The 20417-nt window shown below is 46.9% G+C and overlaps 2 protein-coding genes across 10 annotated transcripts in view; one reads left to right on the forward strand and one right to left on the reverse strand.

The window, feature by feature from the left end:
* Positions 1 to 10089, forward strand: part of ZNF821 (zinc finger protein 821) — a 15785-nt gene extending 5696 nt beyond the window's left edge. For 2 of the 6 annotated variants that reach the window (XM_045293628.1, XM_045293629.1), the window contains 6 exons: positions 3926 to 4070; positions 5247 to 5338; positions 6379 to 6524; positions 7152 to 7256; positions 8184 to 8350; positions 9131 to 10089. In XM_045293628.1, coding sequence (XP_045149563.1) covers positions 3926 to 4070; positions 5247 to 5338; positions 6379 to 6524; positions 7152 to 7256; positions 8184 to 8350; positions 9131 to 9785 — 1310 coding nt within the window. In that variant the 3' untranslated portion in view covers positions 9786 to 10089. The other 4 variants (XM_004704568.2, XM_045293631.1, XM_045293632.1 and 1 more) reach the window with 4 other exon arrangements.
* ATXN1L (ataxin 1 like) overlaps positions 10071 to 20417 on the reverse strand; it is a 12552-nt gene continuing 2205 nt past the window's right edge. The window contains exons 3-4 of one of the 4 annotated variants that reach the window (XM_045293627.1): positions 17473 to 19188; positions 10071 to 10256 (exon numbers count right to left, since the gene is read on the reverse strand). In XM_045293627.1, coding sequence (XP_045149562.1) covers positions 10113 to 10256; positions 17473 to 19071 — 1743 coding nt within the window. In that variant the 5' untranslated portion in view covers positions 19072 to 19188 and the 3' untranslated portion in view covers positions 10071 to 10112. Of the gene's footprint in view, positions 10257 to 11734; positions 19192 to 20417 lie in introns of those variants that run through there. The other 3 variants (XM_045293626.1, XM_004704567.4, XM_045293625.1) reach the window with 3 other exon arrangements.

Consider the following 20417-nt stretch of genomic DNA (forward strand, 5'->3'; position numbering starts at 1 on the left):
TATGGATTGTGATAAGAGTTATATGAGCCCCTAATAAAATGATTTAGAAAAAGAAAAAGAAGATTGTGTGACATGAAACTTGAAGTCTGCCTCAGAGAATATGCTCAGAATCCCACTGCTGTTGCCCAACAATACTTGTCAAATCCACTTTAGCAGCCGATGGGCATGTACTTGGTTTGTCATGTCCTTGGTTTGTCTCAGGATTGTTTTTATATCTAAATCCTGTCCCCAGAACTGTCCAGATAGATTCATGTGTTTTTCCCACTTCACTTAATTAATAAACTTGAACGCAGGGCTCTTGGACGAAAACCCCAGAAGGATTGTTGTTATATTAATCACATAGAAACTGCTAATGGACCGAAATCCTTGTTAGACCTTCTCATCTCTCTTCTTAACCTACTGGTACAAATACCTGTCATCTGTTCCTGAGAGACTGAAAACAGTCGCTGTCACATTTTCAGTTGGGATGTTAGAACCAAGCAGACCACTAAGAAAAGGAAAGGTTCTTTTCCTTAAGAAACGTTTTGCTTTCTGATCACAAAATACAGAAAATCTTCAATTAAACGTTTTTCAGAGAAGAGCAAAGAACCTTGAATGGCCCTTCTCTTCTACCCTTCCCTGGTGGTGCTGTTGGTAAGCATTGGACTGCTCACCACAAGATTAGGAGTTTAAATCCATCCATCAGCCAGCCCGCTTGAGGCTGTATGCCCCCATAAAGATTTACAGCCTGGAAACGTAGGGTCACTAAGAGTTGGAATTAACTCTATGGCAGTGGGTGGGTTTGGCTCCCTTCTAAAAAGCAGCTTGTTTTCACTTCATTCAATCTATTACCATCCTTGGTGACATAAATGGCTATGTTCCCCAAGTGTGACAGCGCCTTGGGTTACAGAGGCTGTTGGCTAGGAAAGCAATACTAAGGGCCTTCCTCCCAGGACTACCGCATGCTTTCTGAACTTGGCATGTGTTCTCCTAGAATGTTTCAGCTGCTTTACGAGTTCAGTTGGTCTGAAATTGTGTTTATTTAACTCTCCCAAGAACCCAAGAAAGAAGAAATTTGCATTTATAATAACTTTCTTCTCAGGCTTCTTGTTCATTCTACAAATTTGTTAGCATGGCTTTGTTGTTAATGTGGTCTGAAAAACCTTAGCCCTACCCTAGACAAAGAACTTGATTGCCTACCAAAAAAGAAAGAGATAGAGGTAGCATCTTATTTTGGGGGGGGGAGGGTTGTTTTGTTTTTGTTACTGTGGAGCATAGATAACTCAACTATTAATAATGTGTTTATTTTACATTAATATGTAGAGATGTGAAAAAAAATTTCTTCAACCTACTTTAACAGTCTGAAGATAGAAGGAAAGAATAATCTGACATTATAGAAACAGGCAATTCTATAATGCTTTTTAATAGTATCTTTATACATCATATTATTCTTGAGTTTAATATGGTATACTTCTAGCAAGTCTCCCTTCTTAGGAGAGGATCATTCTGGATGATCAGGTCTGCAGATTAAAAGATCGCTTAAATGTCTTAATTTTTAAAAAAATTTTGTCTATGTTTTGCTTTAATTGGTATTTAAAGTAGCAATTGCCTTGATGAATAAATAAAACTTTAAGAGCACACAATTTTTTTAAGAACTGCTTAAAAGGAATGACACAATTTTATCCCAACTGTCCTGTGTAAGCTGCCAGCAGGGTCTAGGTAATAAGTCATACTGAACAGACTCTTCTTTGTTCTTTGAAGGCCTATATATTTAGACAGCTTGCATAGACAGAATAAAATTTGAGCTTACGTTAATGGGGGCTAAACTGAATTACTGACTGATGTTGAAAGAAACATTTTTTTAGATGTTCTGCTAATTGAAAGGTGATTACCCATTCAGAGAGGAACATAAGTTAATTGTATGTATGTAGTATGCTGTGATCCTAACTGTCATCAACCCACATATTTCTGGCTGATTCCTTTAGAGACCAGAAATATCAATGATGAGAATGGTCTGCAGGTTGATAATCATAGAAAGAGACCTTCTAACAGTTTGTGTGAAAGTGGAATTAAAAGGTAATGGAATTTTTCCACAAACTTCTCGAAGCCCGCCTGTTGGTTAGTACATAACTTCTTCATTGGTGTCATGTTTGCTCATGCCCCCAGGTCCAAAAACAGTACCTACTCAGAAGTTCAATACCTATTCCAGTTGACCTTGGTCTTGTGGTTGCAGTTTGAAACCAACTTGGAGAAATTAAATATTTCACTTCTGCAAAGAAGGAAGAGAAAGCACCATAACACAGAATTCAAGTTTTGCTTTCCACAGCAGTGTTTTGTATCCAGTCTTCTTTCCTCTTGTGAAGATGGTTAAATCAGCTTATTTTCCCCTGAGCTTGTCGCTAGGAGCACACTTCAACACTAACCTCCATTCCCACTCACAGTATTAATTGTGGTAATTCATCACATGGTATTAGAACCTCCACCTTTTCCTTTTTTCAAATGGTGGCTCTGTGATGTTTGAGTTGCATGTATCAATTTTTTCGTGGCATAAAGGCCATCCTAGAATTAAGTCATTCTCCTTGCTCAGTAACCAACATTCACTCCCAGGAAAACCCTTCTGCTGAACCTCCCAACCTGCTTATAACTATTAGAAAGCTGTTAAAAATATGGACATTAGAGTGGAGCAGACTCAGATTTGGGTCCCCGGTTCCACCATAGACTGACCTTAGTTTTCTTCTTGTTACATTGATGGCCAAATACCACCTTGAGGTTTTCGGAACATTAAAGAGAGTTAACAGATTGTACAACTCTTTTCAGTATGTTTAAACTAGTGTATAATATGTGAATTATATGTCAATAAAACTTAAAATTAAAAAATTAAGTGAGTTAACAAATATAAAGCACTTAACATAGAACCAGCAAGTACCAAATAGCAACTGTAATTAGTGTTCAACTCAATGTGTATTTGCTAACAAAGCGACACATGAATTAGGTGAAACCCATGCCATGTCAATTCTTTAAATGTCCACAGACTAGCAGGGCAGGTCAGCTCACTGTCCCTTCCTCCTATATTATTGTATCCTGTCTCAGAACCTGAACTACGTGCCTTCTGTTGGCTCTCTCGTCCTGATTTGTCGTCAAAACATTTCACTAGAGCTTTTCAATATTCTTTCTCACTGGTTAGGGAATGGGGACTATAGTTTCCACGCTGAGATAATGGAAACCTTGAGAAACCCAACTCTCTTTTCTCCTAAAGCTTGGCCTCTTGGAAATAAAAGGGCCCTTAAATGTTAACTATTAAGTAACCACATAGATCCTATGCAGATTCACCAGAAGTAAATGCACGATCAAGGATGAGCCCAGGGTTTTTGAAAAACCCATGTTTTAAAAAAAAACTGTACTTAAAGAAGATAGTTGAAATATTTATTGTAGATTAATTGCTATGTGTCAGAAAAGTTGTTACTCCACAGAAATGAGTTGATATATTCTGCCTTCTTCATTTAGTTCATTGAACCAGTTGTTGCTTTGCTTGTTGCTAATCCTGGTAGGCAATAGAGGGAGTTAAGGAAGAACTTCAGAGCATATTTTGGAAGGAGTAGATTAGAGGGATTACTATTTAGAAGGATTTCTATAGCACTTGTTTGTACTCAAGAAAATTGAAGTCCCAAAGTTAAACTTGTAGCAATTGCTCAACCTTTTGAAAGGAGTCAAGATTCAGGGGAGTTAACCAGAAGCAAGTGATGCTTCTCAGAGCATCTGGCCTACTGCCTAGGAAGAGTAGCTGTATCCACAAACTATTGGTGGCAACAAGCTGACTTGGAGATGAATGACTCCACCACAGGGTGCCTGCCTGCCTCCTACCTTTAAACGGTGTGATCTTCAACCAGCTTCTCTGAGGATGCGCTGCCCAGCTGGTGGCCTGACTATTTTCCCTTGTGACCACCAGGGGATCAAGTATTTGCTGGGCTAGAAGAGCAAGCCCGCCAGGCGATGATGAAAACTGATTTTCCTGGAGACGTTGGCAGTCAGCGACAAGCTATCCACCAACTAAGAGCCCAGGACTCCAGCAGCAGTGAGTTCTGCACCCTCTGGTAATGACGCAGGGCAGTGGGAGAAGAATGTTAAGAGTGTGTGCCCTGGGGAATGTGCATGGGGGTTGGGAGGAAGATAGAAAGGATATGTGGATCCTCACTTGTCCCCAAAGGTGTTTTAAAGTGTACGGCACGAAAAATAAATAAGTAAATAAAGTGTGTGGCAAGAAAGGGCATGAACTAGAGCACTTGACATAATGCCATACACAAAAAGCTTTGGTATGGTTGCTGTAGTCAGCGGCAGAGGAATAATTGGTACGTAAGCAGCCCTGGGGTTAGGTCAAACAAGAAGAGAAAGTCCAAGTCTCCTAGAATGTTTATTCATAATAAAAATGGAGGGATGCCATTACTGAAATTTGTGCTTGAAGGACCAATTTTAATGTTATACAAGGGAATTGTTTATTGAAAAATATGCTGAAGTAAAGCCCTAGGTAGTTTTTGTGATTAAGACATGGGGGGTGACCGTGGCTGGTTACAAGTTGTTTCCTGGATTGTCTATTCCATGACCTGCCTGAATAAATACATTTTTAATTGAGTTATTTTGTGGAGTGGTTTCCATATTTTACTAATCTTATCCATTGGATAGTGGTTATTATTTGTATGGATTGCCAAAGTAACATATCTGATTTTGTCTCCGTGTTTGGGGGTGGGGGAAAACAAAGGGGAGAGAGGTTTCCATTATGGAAAAGATATATCACCCTCTTTTTATTTTTTTAATTTATGTAGTAGGAAGATATGTATGGATTGTTATAAATTACCACAATGCGTTTGATACAATATTGTCTTACAATAAGCATAGAAGTACTCTAAATATGTTGATGGGGAAATTTTACCATGTAATGTGTGCCTAGCATTATGGAGTTGAAGTCACACTAAAAGACGCTTTGGGCTGAGGAATGAAGCATACATACGTATATAGATCTTTCTAGAGTGTAAATGGAGCCCACCAAGCAACTGGAGTAGCTAGTAGACATTCATGGGTGACTAGCAGGTGATTTGCTCTCATGAAGAAAGAATGTAACCAGTCTTGCCCACATACTACCAGTTGGGTTTTTTATCATGCAAGGAATGGCAGAGGAAAGACAAAAAGCACAGTTGGCTAGGAGGGCTGAGTTTCACAGTTGACAGAGAGCCTGGTGAAACTATGCCCTGTCTCTCTCTCTTTCTCGTTCACAGTCAGGCCCAGGAGGAGGGGATCTCGGTGGGGTTGGGGAAGGACCAAAGTCTGGCAGCTGCCCTAGGCTTGGCTTCCTCTTGTGGTCTTCAAGGTACTAGCACTTACTCTTCCTTTTAGGAAAAACGCCCTTTATTTCCTCTCTCTCTCTCTTTCTTTTACTTATTTCCTCCCCTACCATATAAGTAATAGAGAATAAAATTAATACTCAAAATCCTTGAGATTTATGACCATGATCAGACCTCCCCAAAGCCACATCCTATATCCCAAACTAAAACAAAAATAATTCTTACTTTAGTCACAAGAAATTGTACTTCAACCGTAAGGAAAGAACGACCTGTTCCTTCCATGTAATGCCTTTCAGTTATCCACCAGATAATCTGAAGAACCAACAAAACCGTGAACTTAGCATAGAATGCAGTGTGACAAGCAGGGTGAGAGGAGCCCGTTGAAATGCCTCTCCAAACTACCCGAAGTTGGTTGCTGTGCTCGGTTTCTCACTGTACTGAATAGCCCTTTCCCGATACAGTGACATCGTTTTACTTGTGAATTTACAGAGATCAAGAAAAAAAAAATTGCTGGTGTTTCTGTAAATGTGCCCGGGGGCTTACTGGGAGAGAACAGATTAGTGGGACTTGGAGTAGAATAGTATATGCGACACCCAGAGAAACTGCACAGGGTTAGGAACAGAAGAAGAGCTGGTAAATCGAAGGTGGTGTGTGTGGGAATGAGCCTGGTGTGAGATGCGTGGGGAGGTGTGATTTGAAGTGTTGAGGTGTTTGGGAACCATTTGCAAGGATTATTTTTATGATCATGTGCAGGGCCCAGTAACCAATTTCCCATGTGGTTTGGCCCCGATGTTCTGTACAGTGTGTCCAGGGCACTACGAACAGCCCCCCTGTCCATGCTTTGTATCCAGTGACACATTGCTACAAACAACAATCAGGCCGTCAAAACGTTCGTGGAAAAATTTTGTTATCTTTTCAGTCCACGTTTCCACACATTTTTGAAGCCGCTTAATATTCTAGGAGATCAGAAAATGTTTTTCATCATAGCTACAAATTGTAGTGTAAAAAGCAGCTCAGGATCTATTCATGCAAAAAGCAGAACAAGTGACCAGTTTGTGTGTTACAGGTGACAGTGAGGGTGATGAAGAGGAGACCACACAAGATGAAGTCTCTTCCCACACATCAGAGGAAGATGGAGGGGTGGTCAAAGTCGAAAAGGAGTTAGAAAATGCAGAGCAGCCTGTTGGTGGGAACCAAGTGGTAGAGCATGAGGCAAGTGATGAATGGCTCCCGAGTCCAGAACTCCCCGACCCTTCGACTCTGCCCTGAGGCTTCTGCACTTGTAACATCCTTGCCTCTGATGGTCTCCAGTAAACTGACACTCCGCCTGACATTTCCACCCACCTGTCACTACACCATGTTCGGCTCCTCCCTCAAGTTCCCCACTCCATTCCAAACAGAAGAGTCTCTTCCTTGCCTCTCCACCTTTGCAAAACTGAGAGCTTACTTACTTCCCAAGGTATATTCTGTGCCTGTGCCTGCAAATTTAAGTCAAAAGTGTTAGCTGAGGTGCTACTTTCTCACTGAATGGGCTCCTGCAGATTCTTGCAAGGCAGGAGGGCAGCTAGTCTTTTCTGCAGTGGACATGAGGGGGAAATAGATAGGCTTTCCCTGGGGCAGTCCTAGGTCCTCATGGCAAGAAGCGTTAGAGAAACTGAAGGTGGAGGCAGATTTAATCACTTCCCATATTACTTTCTCCTTCGGCCAATAGTGGGAATCCAAGAAGAGTTATCAGAGAACAGGTTGTTCCTTTTAACAGGACAGCCCGTTAAAGGAGGTAGGGGGCAGGGAAGAGTCTGGTAAACCGTCATAATGAATTGTCTATGTGTTGAATTGCAGGTAACAGAGAATTTGAATACTGACCCTTTGCTTGAACTCTGCCAGTGTCCCCTCTGCCAGCTAGACTGTGGGAGTCGGGAGCAGCTGATTGCTCATGTGTATCAGGTAAGGTGTGTGTTTGGGGGTGGGGGGTGGGGGCAGCGCATGTGCCCTGGAATGTGCACACCAGGTGCTTATTTGGAGCCCACATCGTGCCTTTGCCTTTGCCTCCGGCTCTGGAGAAACCTGGAGTTGTTGCTTCCCCTAAAATTCTACTCCCAGTCTCAGAACTACATAGAGAATCAGCAAGACGTGTTGAGTAAATATGTTGAGTTCGCAGCAGACACACTGCAGAAAATAGGCTCCTTCTCCACCCACCTCCCAAATTACTTAATGCATATTTTAAATAGGGAAACAGAAACTAATATCTTTTAATAATGAAGGCTATGTTTTAGAGGAGAAATTCATGAACTGATGTATTCCTAAGCCCTTGGAGAAAGTTAGCATTAATGAAAGAACAGAATGAGACAGGCTTTTATGTTCTTTTTACCTTGACCCAGTCGCACCTGTGCCTTGTAATTGGTAATGAAAAGGCACCAACCAGCACCACATGGTAGCCTGGATTTTACCATAAAGATGGTGGTTCCTGAGAAAAGTCCTGGCAGGATACTAATGGACCTGTGGGGCTCCAGCTTCTCCATGTGGCCTGCATCTCCTCCTCGGCATGCACTTGCCACCTACCCAGTGTGAACCATGTAAACAGAGAAATTATCCTGAGCACGAATTCTTCTCAGGCTCTGAGGCAGGCTCTGGTTCTGGGGCCCCATTGTTTCTTAAGCCAGCCCAGTGTCCAGAGGGTAGTCGGAACCCAAGCAATGGAATCTGAGCAAAGGTCCAAATGGAACTCAGGAGGTGCTAGAGAATAGTTTGTAGGTCCATTATTTTCAGACAAAAGGAAGGGAGGGCTTTGCCAGAAAGTAGCTTCTAAGAGGGTATTGATTATCCAGGAGGTGGCGTGAGATTGCGAGATTAAAGTTAGGCTCTGTTCTACAGCACACTGCAGCAGTGGTGAGCGCCAAGAGCTACATGTGTCCTGTCTGTGGCCGGGCCCTTAGCTCCCCGGGGTCACTGGGCCGCCACCTCCTAATCCACTCCGAGGACCAGAGGTCTAACTGTGCTGTGTGCGGAGCTCGTTTCACCAGCCATGCCACCTTTAACAGGTTAGCCGGATCTCACTCTCTCATGCTGGGAGCCAACTACTGGGTGTGGGTTCTGCTTTCCCAAGTCAACATGAAGGCTAGAATGCAGAAGCCACTTACACATGACGTTTTGGAGATACAAGTAGTTAAGCTAGTGCATGCACCCACTCCACTAGGTAGCCCCAAAGGGAAATGGATTTCTGTAGCAGGATAACATTTCCAACAAGAAAGAGATGCGTGGAAGTCCAAGGGCATTCTTAGCATAAAAACTAAACAGCGTGTTGGAGGACAGTCTCCACTAATGTCCTAGGAAGGCTAGGCGGAAGGGAACCTTGTGTACTAATCCTGTTTAACTAGGGTCTGTTAGATACTCTTGCCTTTATATTGCCAGCAGTCCAGAGGAGGAGGGCAGGAGGAAATTGAGTTAGTGCACTATACCTTGCCTGGAGGATGCCTCCACCTCAAGGACCCTCATTCTCACAGTAGGACTGCCCCTGCATAGGTTGTACCAAACGCCATCATTGCAATGAAAACATCCATTGGAAGGGTTCACCTGATTTCCAGTGGGTGATTGTGGCCAGTGATTCAGTCTTTAACTCCAAGTGGGTAGACACCCTAGTCTAGCCTAAGAAGAGGCGGGTGGGAGGCAGAAGAGGAAGTGTCCCAAGGATTCAAACTGACCCCTAGTGGTGAACTTGGAGCAACTGGCCTGGTAGAGTAGAAATGAGCTGGGTAAAGGAGATAGACCTGGAGCTTTGCTAAGACAATGACACTTAACTATTCAAAATTTTTACTTCCCAGTGAGAAACTTCCTGAAGTACTTAATATGGGATCCCTGCCCCCGCCCCACAGTGAGGGCCCCTCCAATGCAGAGGGGAAGGACATCGCCTTTAATCCTGTGGTATACCCTGCCGGAATTCTGCTCGTGTGCAACAACTGTGCTGCCTACCGCAAGCTCCTGGAAGCTCAGGCCCCCACCGTACGTAAGTGGGCACTCCGGCGACAGAATGAACCTTTGGAGGTCCGGCTGCAGCGGCTGGAGCGAGAACGGACAGCCAAGAAGAGCCGGAGGGACAATGAGACCCCTGAGGAGCGGGAGGTGAGGCGCATGAGGGACAGAGAAGCCAAGCGCCTGCAGCGCCTGCAGGAGACAGATGAGCAGCGGGCCCGCCGACTGCAGCGGGACCGCGAGGCCATGAGGCTGAAGCGCGCCAATGAGACCCCAGAGAAGAGGCAGGCCCGGCTCATCCGGGAACGGGAGGCCAAGCGGCTCAAGAGGCGCCTGGAGAAAATGGACATGATGTTGCGAGCTCAGTTTGGCCAGGACCCTTCTGCCATGGCAGCCTTGGCAGCTGAAATGAACTTCTTCCAACTGCCTGTGAGTGGGGTGGAGTTGGACAGCCAACTCCTGGGCAAGATGGCCTTTGAAGAGCAGAACAGCAGCTCCCTGCACTGAACTGCACCTCCATGACCGCCCACCCACTCAGGTCCACTGGGTCCAGTGCTGCGCCACTCACCGGCCCTGTCCTCATGGCCAGAGGCCAGCCCGGGTTTCCTGCAGGAGGACCCATGCCTCCCTTGCATGTGGGAGCACGGTGACGGGATCAGGTGGGACCCACTCAAAGCAGCTCTGGGAAAGGAGATAGGCACTCTGGGGCACCAGGCTCCCCAGCCCACACCTGTGGGGCATGCTGATAGAACTGTGGGACCCTGGGATGGCCCACAAAGTTGTGAGGACAAATAAATTAACTTTATCTTTATTAGTCTTCGGCTTTTCTCAGTTTCATTCTAACAAGTGAAGCGATCTCCGAGTCCCGGGGTGATCGTTTTCAGGCATGGAATGTGGAGGGTTGTGCTTGGCTGAGAGGAGGAGGGTGCTCTCCAAATTGTGCTGGCCCAGCAGATTCCTTATTTGGTCCTTAACAGGCTGAGGAGGAATAATTAAGGCATTAAAGGAAGAACTGATGTTGACCTTCTAAATGTCAATTCCTACTACCATAAGGAAGTTATCTAGGGTCCCAAGGGCTCTTTCAATCTTAATTTACATTTTTCAAATGCAAAAGTGGTAAAACTCTTTGCTCTTAACTGGCATTTTAAAACAGAGTAAGTAGTACTTCAGTGAAGGTGCTGACCACCGTTCTCAGTAGAATTCGGTGGTCACACACCTAAGTTTCTCTCCCAGACAGCGCACTCAGGTACATCTAGGAATGTGTTCGTGTTTGAAAGAGGCAACCCATCTTTTCATTTATTCCTCAGTCATGATAGGATAATAAAAGCCCACTGGGGAAATCCAGAATAAAGGTGAGAAGAGATCTCAAGTCAAAAGTAGACAAGAAAAAAAAACAAAAGTAGACAAGGCTGGAACAAAAAAACCCAGCTTGGCTCTAAAGAGATAAAGAGCTCAGGTCATTTCTAAAAGTTTCTGTGGTGGCACAGAACAAGCACAGAACTTTCCTCAGCCTGCACCCAGGGTTGTATACAGTTTAGATAATTATAGCTCTTGAGGTCCAGAAGGAAGTGCCCTAGTTAAATGGTAGCTAGGAAAAAATAACTATGCCAGGAATGTGGACCTCTTCCAATATCATAACAAGGAAACTTGAATTTCTCGCTGACCTCCACAGGTTCAAGGCTGTTTAATAGTTTTAACTGACTCTCACTAAACTAGGGTTCATTCCAGGCAACCTGAAATCCTGCATTTCTGCCCTGAAGAACACAAGTAGGATACATTGAAAACAAGTACTATTGGTCCAAATGTGTCTCTTGAAGACTATCTTGAAATGCCTCATTATATAGGAAGTTTCAAAATAGCTAAGTGCTTATCATGTGCCAGTGATTACTCTATGCACTTTACATGGACTGTCGAGTCATTTTTACAAAGTAGAATTTAACACAAGCCAGGAGCCAGATGCCTGGGTTGGGTACTGCTCAGCCTGTTAATAGCTGTGGGGGTTACTTAACCTGTGTCTTGGTGTCCTCATCCACAAGTGGAAATATTAGGAACAACTCCCGGTTAGCACAAAACACTTAGGGCAGTGTCTGGCACACTTAATAAGTTTTCGATAAATGTGCCTGAGCTGCTATCGTGTCTCTCAGTTTTCACCCCTTACTAGTGGCAATCACCCTCAGTTGGAGCAGCGCTTATGATTGGAGGTGAGGTATTCCTGCAATTTCTGGCAGTACTCCCAGCAAAGGAAAGAACCAAGGGAAAGGCCAAACAGTGAGGGAAACTCGTGTCCTTGTGATTGTATCTTGAGCACACCAGCAGACTGGGCAGTCCAGGACTAAGTCATACAGTCTGCCCTGAGCATGGGTTAGGTTTCCAACTCACCACACAAAGCATTTCTATCCCCCACCCAATGACTACAATCTAAGGCTAGGATAAGAAGAAGGCGCAAACACCAAAAAGAAAAGCTAGTCGTTTATATAGATAGATATATAGATATTGATATATACTGTGTTTACATAGTCCACAAGTTAAATGCAGGTATCCATAAGAAGAGCATTAACAATAAAAATACAATCTGTGTGTAGCCAAGTACAGAGACTTAAAATGGTAAAACAGCAAAAAGGATCTCACAAAAGTACAAATATACAGTACAAATTGATTTATTTAAAACAGTTACAAAAAAGCACAACAAAATAGAGATTATCCTTAGAATTATTAATGCTTTGTTAAAGATCAGGTAGGATTAGAGGGTAAGAAATGGTACTGGGTGGGGGGAGCACCTGACTAGTTCTAAGGCTTTAGATACAATGCAGTTGATTACATATTAATTCAGCCATTACATACTGGGGATAGTAGTTGGGGGGTCGGTAATTTATCTACAGGGAACTCCTACACAAATCAGATCCATCCAGACCTCCCCAGTGCTGTCCTTCCTCTCCTCGTCAGGACACTAAAGCCACCTGGATGACAACATTCTCGTCCTTCTCCACCCCAGTCCCTATCCATACATTCTCCCCTCCCCTAAGGTGCTGTGCAAGCTGAGAGCCATCTGCTCTCTGCAGCTGGAACATATACTGTTTTGGCTACAGGGATCCTGTGTGTGACTAGGAAGGTTGTAGGGGACAGCCTTATTTTAATACTTCAGGTTTGCCAAGAGTACAGTCAGCCTCTTCCCCAACACAATCTGGATTCTCTTGACTGCAATACGAGTATCAAGCAAATGGGGAGATCAACCCTGCCTACAGCAATACCAGTGCTGCACTAACCACTCACAGCTCACAACTACGTGCAAACTCCCTATGCAGGGGGGTGAGTGCAAAACCACTGTGGCATCAGCTTGCTCGCTCGCTTGCTCGCTCTCAAGAACCTCAGTCTCCACGACAGTCATAAAGACAGAAATAAATGCGAGTGTGACAATAGGTAAAGGCACATGGGCTGCTGCCAAACACACTGCAGACAGGAACCCCAATTGAGGCCATCTTCACTGCTGGGCGTTTGCAGTGGAATGGCTTTGGGATCACACAGACTCTGAGTCTGCCAACTACCGGGGGAGGATGTAGGCGTAACAGAATTAATAAAGAAACCTTTAGTGTGAAAAGTGCATTTATTACTACTGTTCCTGCTAGGGAGGCTCAGCAGGGCACACCGCACCCCCTCTCCTCCTCCTGCCCCAGGCACTGTGCATAGTCTGCGAGAAAGAAGAGAGTGGTGCAGCCGACTCTGGCATCTCAAGGGCCAGTGTCACCCTCGGCCCAAGACCAGGCCTCTGGGCCAAAGATGGATCCTAGAGTTGAAAGAGCAACTGGCAGCTGCCAAGACCCAGATGCTTGTTTTATTATTGCATAACTCGGGAGGCCTGGCCTGGCCTGCCCTGCCCCAGGGTGGCTGGAGGAGGAAGGTCTCCCAGCAAAGGGCTAGATTTTCTGACCAACATCCACCTCAGTCCGGTGCAGCTCTTCAACTGTAGTGTACACTGCTTCCCATCTGTAAAGTATTGTAGCTTCAGTGTGACTTAGTCTAAAATGTGGCCTCTTCCCTACTTACTTTGTTTATAATCTCCCGTAGCCAATTCATTAGGCTCTTTTTTTATTCCAGTGGACCAAGGCCCTTCCCCAGTCAGCCCACATCTACCCTTCGTCTCCAGAGTGTTCACGCAACTCTCTTCAATACACCTGCTCATTCCAAGTTTAAATCACACCACCACCACCCTGTGCTTCCCCGTTACTATGATGCCCATTGGTAAAGACCGAAAATAAAATCCACTCGGGGGACGACACCCAGCAAACTTCCAACCCTCTCGCAACCCACATAACTGGAGTTAAATGAACCTCCCTGGGATGCCGACACAGCCCTGAACCTGGATCCCTTCATTTATTTTTCATAGGACACAAGACACTACAGAAGAAAGAAGTCAATACAACAGAAAACACTATTAGGACCTGCTTGTTTCTTCCTCAAGGCAGTGGAGATAGGATATTCGGAACTGAAGGTTTTTGACAAAGCACTAAATCCATATATATCCCTTTAGATTCATCCTATCACCCTTCAACATGACTTTGCTATAAAGTAATGCAGAGCATGAGTCAGAATGCACTGGATGCCTGGATTTAATCTGTATAAGCCAAAGGCTTGGAAGGCCAGGGGGAGGGAAGGACAGCAGGAGGGAAGTGAGCAGACAGCAGCAATGGCAAAGCAGCACAGGCCAAAGCCCTGGCCTTATGACCAACTTGGGACCAAGAATGTAGAAGGGTCAATCCAGGTCGGCTGAGGCCTCTCGCCTCCCACCCACTGCCCAGGTACATGAGTCTTGACAGGAATGGTTCCCCGAGATGCAGGTACACTGTCTCCTCCTCCCAAACTGGCACAGGCAGCTGTACACAGTACCAGAGTCGGCAGTCCTTGCTATCAGTTGGCTTGGGGAGTGTCCTGCCCCTACAAGGGACTGACTGTGGTGGTCTCCTTCAACTGCTCTGGGAAGCAGACAACTTCCCACTAAAATGCTTCTCTGTCAAAGCCACTCTTGTCTTTTGCCAACCCATGAAATCCCTGGCAGGACAAAGGAACATTCCACAGGTTACTTTTATTTCTAAGGCATGGAAGAAAAGACTGACCCAGGGTGGCAGGAGGCAAGGGGAATGCTACAGCTCTGACCACTATTTAAAGCAGTTTCTTTTCCTGGGAGACCACTCTTCAGGAATGACCTCCCTGCAGCTCAGCAAAGTCAAGTATTACAATGTTACAGATCCAGGGCACAGAGCTGCTGATGTTGCATCACCAGGAAGAGACAGAAGAGGAACAGCAGCAGAAAGGTCAGGGCCAAACCTGCCAAGGTCCACTAAGAACTTCTTTCCAGGATCAGGTGGCAGTTTCCAGGCTGGGAAGTCACACTGAACCCAATTTTATTTTACTCAAAGTACTTGGTCTGCATCCGGCTCCCATAGGAACATGCTCAGTTAGTTGGTGGTCCTTGGTGGATGTTTCTTGAGTGTTTACTGTGTACATGTCACTAGATGTAGCTGATGAGCCTTCTTGGGAGAAAGGACTTTTAAGAACCAGTGCAGGAGTGAGCGGCTCTCCCGAAGCTGTCACTCGAGAGCTACCCCAGGACAACCCCACAGGCCATCATTATAGGAGACACACCAGAGAAAGCAGCATTCAGAGCACATGGGGAAAGAGGAAAGGACGTGATCCCAAATGCAGCACAAGGCTGAGTGCTTAGCAGACAGGGTTGGTGTTTGGTTCTGATTGAACCGGAGCCTTATGGACTCGCAGGCAGGTCAGTCGCTTCCTTTGGATGGGCCTCCAAAAACCGGACTGACCAGATAGATAACTAACTGAGCTCAAGAAATGAAACATTGGAGTACAGGGCTTGTGGCAAAAGAGCCCGTTTCAGTCACTCTGTTCCCCCAAGGAAAACAACCTTTAGCACCTGAACACTAAGAATGACTCCATTCTCAGAACTCCCCCTCCCCCCAGGAGGTAGGTAAGAGTATTCATCCCCATTTGGCAGCTGGGGAGGAAGTGAAAGAGTGAGAGGTCACAAGACTTGCCTTTAAGTCATTGACAGAATAGAGATCGGACCCCAGAGGTTACAGGCCAGCAGATACCAGGATCCATACCCTGGCAGAAGCCTAACCAAAGAGCTGGGTGGACAATACCCTGAGTCGCCTTCAGGAGTCTTAAAGACCCACAATAAAACCCACCAAAAAACCACTCACCCACCAGATAGAAGATAGGGGAGCCACATTTCCCAAAACCCAGTGGAATCCCACAGGTTGAGCTGATGCTAAAAGTTGTGATGAAAATGTTGGCTTGAAGACATAGGGGGGCAGATTCAACTACGACTGAAAATACTTTTCACATCGGTTTGCTCGACCACAAAAGGAAGTCGAAGACGCTGCAATGTTATCAACCCTATCCAAGAACCTTAGAGTTCTAGGCTAGGAAGTCGCCTGGAAAAACCTGGTTGCTGGGAGGCAGCAGAATAAGAGGAGAGGGGCTGTGTAAGAAAACCAACATCGGCATTGCCCGTCCTGGCGAACATGCCCTGCTGACTAGGGCACAGTCTCCTTATTTCTTCACCAAACTGCTCCAGGGCAGAAGAGGACATGATTCTGAGTGTTTAAATAGAGGCTATAGATGGAGGGGAAACCAGAGAGACCCTTACACCTCAAAACCTAGAGACCTTGGTCACAGAGGGCAAACCAACTTTACAGAAGGGAAAGGACAGTGCAGCTAGGGATTAAGCCCAGGTCAAGACTCCATGCAGGGAGGTTAGGGCAGCAGACAGAAGGGGGCAGCTGCAGGCACTTAGGCACAACAGAGACAGACAAAGGAGAGGTGTAGGAACCTGGGGGGAAAAGGTCCACTGGTTCTTTTAAAAATCACCATTACCAATTAGAGTCACTGAAATTTTGAAGGTCAGGCATGTCAAGTAGGAGGAGCTAGTAGGTCAGCTACCTTCCTAGAGGCCCTGCCTTGAGCCGGTTAGCCCAGCCACCATGTCTTTCTTAGATAGCTCCCTGCCAGGGTCCCAAGCAAGTCAAGACTTCATTCTGCACCCTGCAGGGGTTCTCTTCCCCAACCCCAAGTGGCTCTAAGCCCAGTGGGAGGAATGGTGAGGAGAGATGGGGAAGGGCTAAAGCACAGGATGGAGCCATCCTGGAGAGAAGCGCTCCTTGCCCTCAAGCCCAGCCACAGGCGTCTGTAACAAAATTACCCTTTTAAAGTGCACATCTCTCAAAAGAAGGGTTCTGGGTGGGAACCCCCTTATTTCCAACTGTGGGGCCCCCCTGGCCTCCCACAACAAAACAAGAAAGGAAAGAAAACTTCAGACAGTTTAACTGCTACTATAAGCTGTGGATCATCATTTTTGGCTCTTTCTTTGCCTCCCTCCCTTTGCCGCCTGCTCACAAAGCCTGGCCTTGCCCCTTGCAGGAGCGAGGGAATGGGAGGAAAGAACAAGGAGGTCCTGATATTTGGAATGTTTCTTGTCCTGTGCACCCCCTTCCTTCCTTGGCTCAGGCCTGCCGATCCCCATCACAGCACTGAAAGGATGCCGAAGGGGAATGAACAGCAGACCCTGCCTGGGGAAGCAGGCTTCATGCCTCCCCTGCCCCAAATCTCACTGCCAAGAGAGCTATTCCCTGCTCCGAGTGTGCAAATCCTCTGCTGCTCGCGGTGAGGCTCAGCTCTGGGGAAAAGCCCAGTCCTGCTCTGGGAGAGAGGTTCACTTTCCTGCATTGGAACGCCCTTCAATGGACAGCTTCACCTCCTGTGGAATGAAAGAGGGGCGGAGCAGGGTGACTCGTGCCTCCTCCCCTGGCATGCTGTATCTTTGGAAGCTTGGGGCTGGCCAGCAGGCCTGAGCACTGGGCTCAGGCTGGGTGGGCTCTACGGTGTGGGAACCCTCGCCTGCTGGCTGGCTCTTCCCCTCACTGTCACATAGCTCTCTGGGTCCCGCTACTGTCCTCTCAGGCCTGTCTCGGGGGGGACCCAGCTGTCCTGGGGGAGCACAGCTGGCCTGAGAAACTGAGTTACTGTTCAAGCTCTGTAAACTGATAGAGATGCAGACATCGCCCACCTGTAGCCGATGGCAGGGCAGCGAGAAGAGCTGGGCAGTCCGCCCAGGGCTGCAGGAGGACCAACCCTGGCCATACACAAAGAAGGGGTGTTCGGGGGGCACCTCGATGCTCACTTTGCTCTGCTGCTCCCCGACGACGAAATGCAGCAGGACAAATCCAGGCCACTGGCTCTCCTGAATGTCCACAACTGTGCTAGAGTCAATCTTCAGGCCCCCACTCACTTCGGCACTGCGCACAAAATCCTGGGTCTGGAGGTCCTCCACCCGCTTCAGCTCCCCCGTGGCCAGCTGGATGATGGCGCCTTTCATGAAATGGGAGGGCAGATGGGAGGAGGTAATGGGGGGTGGCGTTGGCTCCTTGTCTGAGAAAGTGGCTCTGGCCTGCATGTCCAGACTTGATGCCACCAGGATCTCTGAGCCCATGGGGAGCAGGCCTGGGTCAGTTCCAGTGGGCACCAGGTTGCCATTGGCTACAACCATTGCTTTGGGTAAAGGTCTATGTTTCACCAGTTCCTGATGGGATTGAGAGTAGAAGCCCCGGGCCTGATTTTTCTCCGTCATTTCTGCTGGGTTCTTGGCTGACCCTCGCCCCTCACCCTGATGGTCAGGGGTATGATGGGACAGGTTGAGGGGGCTGGGTTCATCCTTCCTCTGAGCTGCCACCACACGATAGTCCTGAGAAGCTAAAGCGCCAACCACCCGCTGGACCTCGAGGTCAGTGTCTGGAGTCCCCCGGTGTGCCGGCACCATCACCTCCACCCGTGGAGTCTGAGAACCTGAAAACAACTGTCCGTCCACCACACATTCCACCATTGGAACCAGTCCCTGGCCTTCACCCTTGCTGCTGGGGGAGTCAAGGGCTTCGCTTTCCCGCCTTGCTAAATTTCGCTCTCGCTGTCTCTGTCCTCCATTGGTAGCTGCTGCTTCCAGAGCAGACTGGCCCTCCTGAGGGGTAAGAACAGGGCTGGCACCTGCGGGAGGGGTTTCATGCAAGGTATACCCAGCAGGCAGCCTGGACATCTGGTAATAAATGGGCAGCCGACCTGCAGCAAGGTCCAGTGGCTGAGTACTCGAGTGATGTGGCAACTGCCCAGGTGGGGAGGCAGCAGAGGGGGCTTTGTTGAATGGATGGGCTGGGGAGGAAGCCTGTGGGGGAGGGGTGGTTCCTTCTGCCAGGAGTGAGGCATATGGCACAAAGTGAGGAAGGTGAGAGGTGGCAAGGTTGGCAGAAGGAGAAAGGAGGGGACTCGGTAGGAAATTGGGTGGCACAGCATAGGGGAGGCTATAAGGAGACCCGATAAACTGCAAAGAGGTGGAGGGGAGCTGAGCATAGTGGATGGGGGGATAGTGGATTCCTGGATGTTGAATCAGTGAAGACGCTACATTAAATGTGGGAGGCAAGGGACTCATGTTCACTACAGATGGGAGGCCAGTTGGTGAGAAGGTAGCAGGTGGCATAGCCACCTTATACAGCATCCCATACTGGTCCACAGTCAGACCAGCGATGGCCTCAGCTCCATCACCAGGGCCGACTCTGGCTCCTGCCTGGCTCTGTCCGGCTACCACCGCCCCTCGGGACCAGTCAGCGGCATCACTGGAGGGTGTGTGGTTGGTTGAGCAGCTGGTGGTTCTCCCCGTCTCCTCGCTGGTCACGGGGAGGTCTCGTTTCTTTGGTGGAAGGCATTCCTGACTCCTCTCATGAACAGGTTTCATATTGCTTTGTGGTGTTCCTAGAGCCTGGAAGGGGTCGGCTTGCTCCTTGAGGCATCAGAAGGGGCTTCTCTGTGGCTGCCCTGCACCCCCTTCTGCTGCTGGCTGGGGTGCCCACATCTGCTAGGGAACAAATCAGAGGCAAAAAAAAAAGTAACCTAGGAGTAAACCATAGTACCAGGAATTGTTCCCACAGAGGAAGATACTATGAAGGGGAGACAGATGGCAGTGGGGGTAGGGGAGAGGAGGCTATGAGAAAGGAACTGACAAAGATGTTTCCCCCACTCATCCAGCCTAGGGCGTGAAAGATACAGTCAGGGAAACCACAAAGCACCCTGGGATACAAGGACAAGCATTCGATGATATATAAATAACCTGTGGGCTCCCAAACCACAGAGAGACCAACAGCTTCATGATTAGTCATGCCTCTGAGGAGGATCATGACCCATGACTCTTCTGGGCTATGTCCCGTAAGAGCAATTTGATTCTGAAATTGATTGTGGCAATGACTGCACAATTCTTTAATATGATTCAGTGATTAAAAGGTATCATATGTGAAATATATGCCAATAAAACTTTCTTTGTTAAAGAGTGATTTGAACACATGGTTATGGCTGCTGGCTCTTTTTTCTGACGTTTTTCATCTTTTTGCTACCAAAGCCCAATGTGCCATCTTCTTTTCCCTGCACACATGACCTCATCCCCACTTCCTTTCCCCAGCCTAATTTGGATTATGATCTCACCAAGCACAGCCCCACTCTCCAAGCCTAGCTAAACTCGAAGCCTAGCTAAACTCTCTGACTCTTCTACCTCTTATCACCACTCCTTCAAGGACTACCTTTCAGTGTCACCCGTAAGACTGGAGGCCTACTTCTGTATGGATGGAAAAAAAGAAACCTTGTTCCCTAAAGATGTTATGAAATCTAGTATCCACTCTGCTCCACAAAGTATCACATCAAACTTGGGCACAGGTGGAGAGAAGGCCTGGACCAGCTTACTCCATAACTTGCTTGTTTTGCTCCTCCCAAAAGAGCAACCAGCTCTGCTGACTTCACGCAGACTCATATTCCCTCGGCCGGCAAGGCTGACCACATGCAGTGTGCCTTCTTTTGCCAACGTCTCCTTTTCCATTGCACTTCTCCTCTCTGTCCCATTTCCTAACAGTCTGGTTCCGTTCCTCTAAACATGCTTGTTTATTCCTATCCTAGTAAAGAAATTCTCTGCCAGTCCCCACTCCTTACTGTCACCTTTCAAAAATACTTTCGTTAAAAAAAAAAAACTTTTGTTCATTGTCAGACAGCATCTTTTTGGTCTAAACACTTCAATGCCCATGAACTCAGTCACCTCTT

This window comes from Echinops telfairi, unplaced genomic scaffold, assembly GCF_000313985.2.
Source record: "Echinops telfairi isolate 266 unplaced genomic scaffold, ASM31398v2 ScPeMD7_2291;HRSCAF=2852, whole genome shotgun sequence".
Lineage (NCBI taxonomy): Eukaryota > Metazoa > Chordata > Mammalia > Afrosoricida > Tenrecidae > Echinops > Echinops telfairi.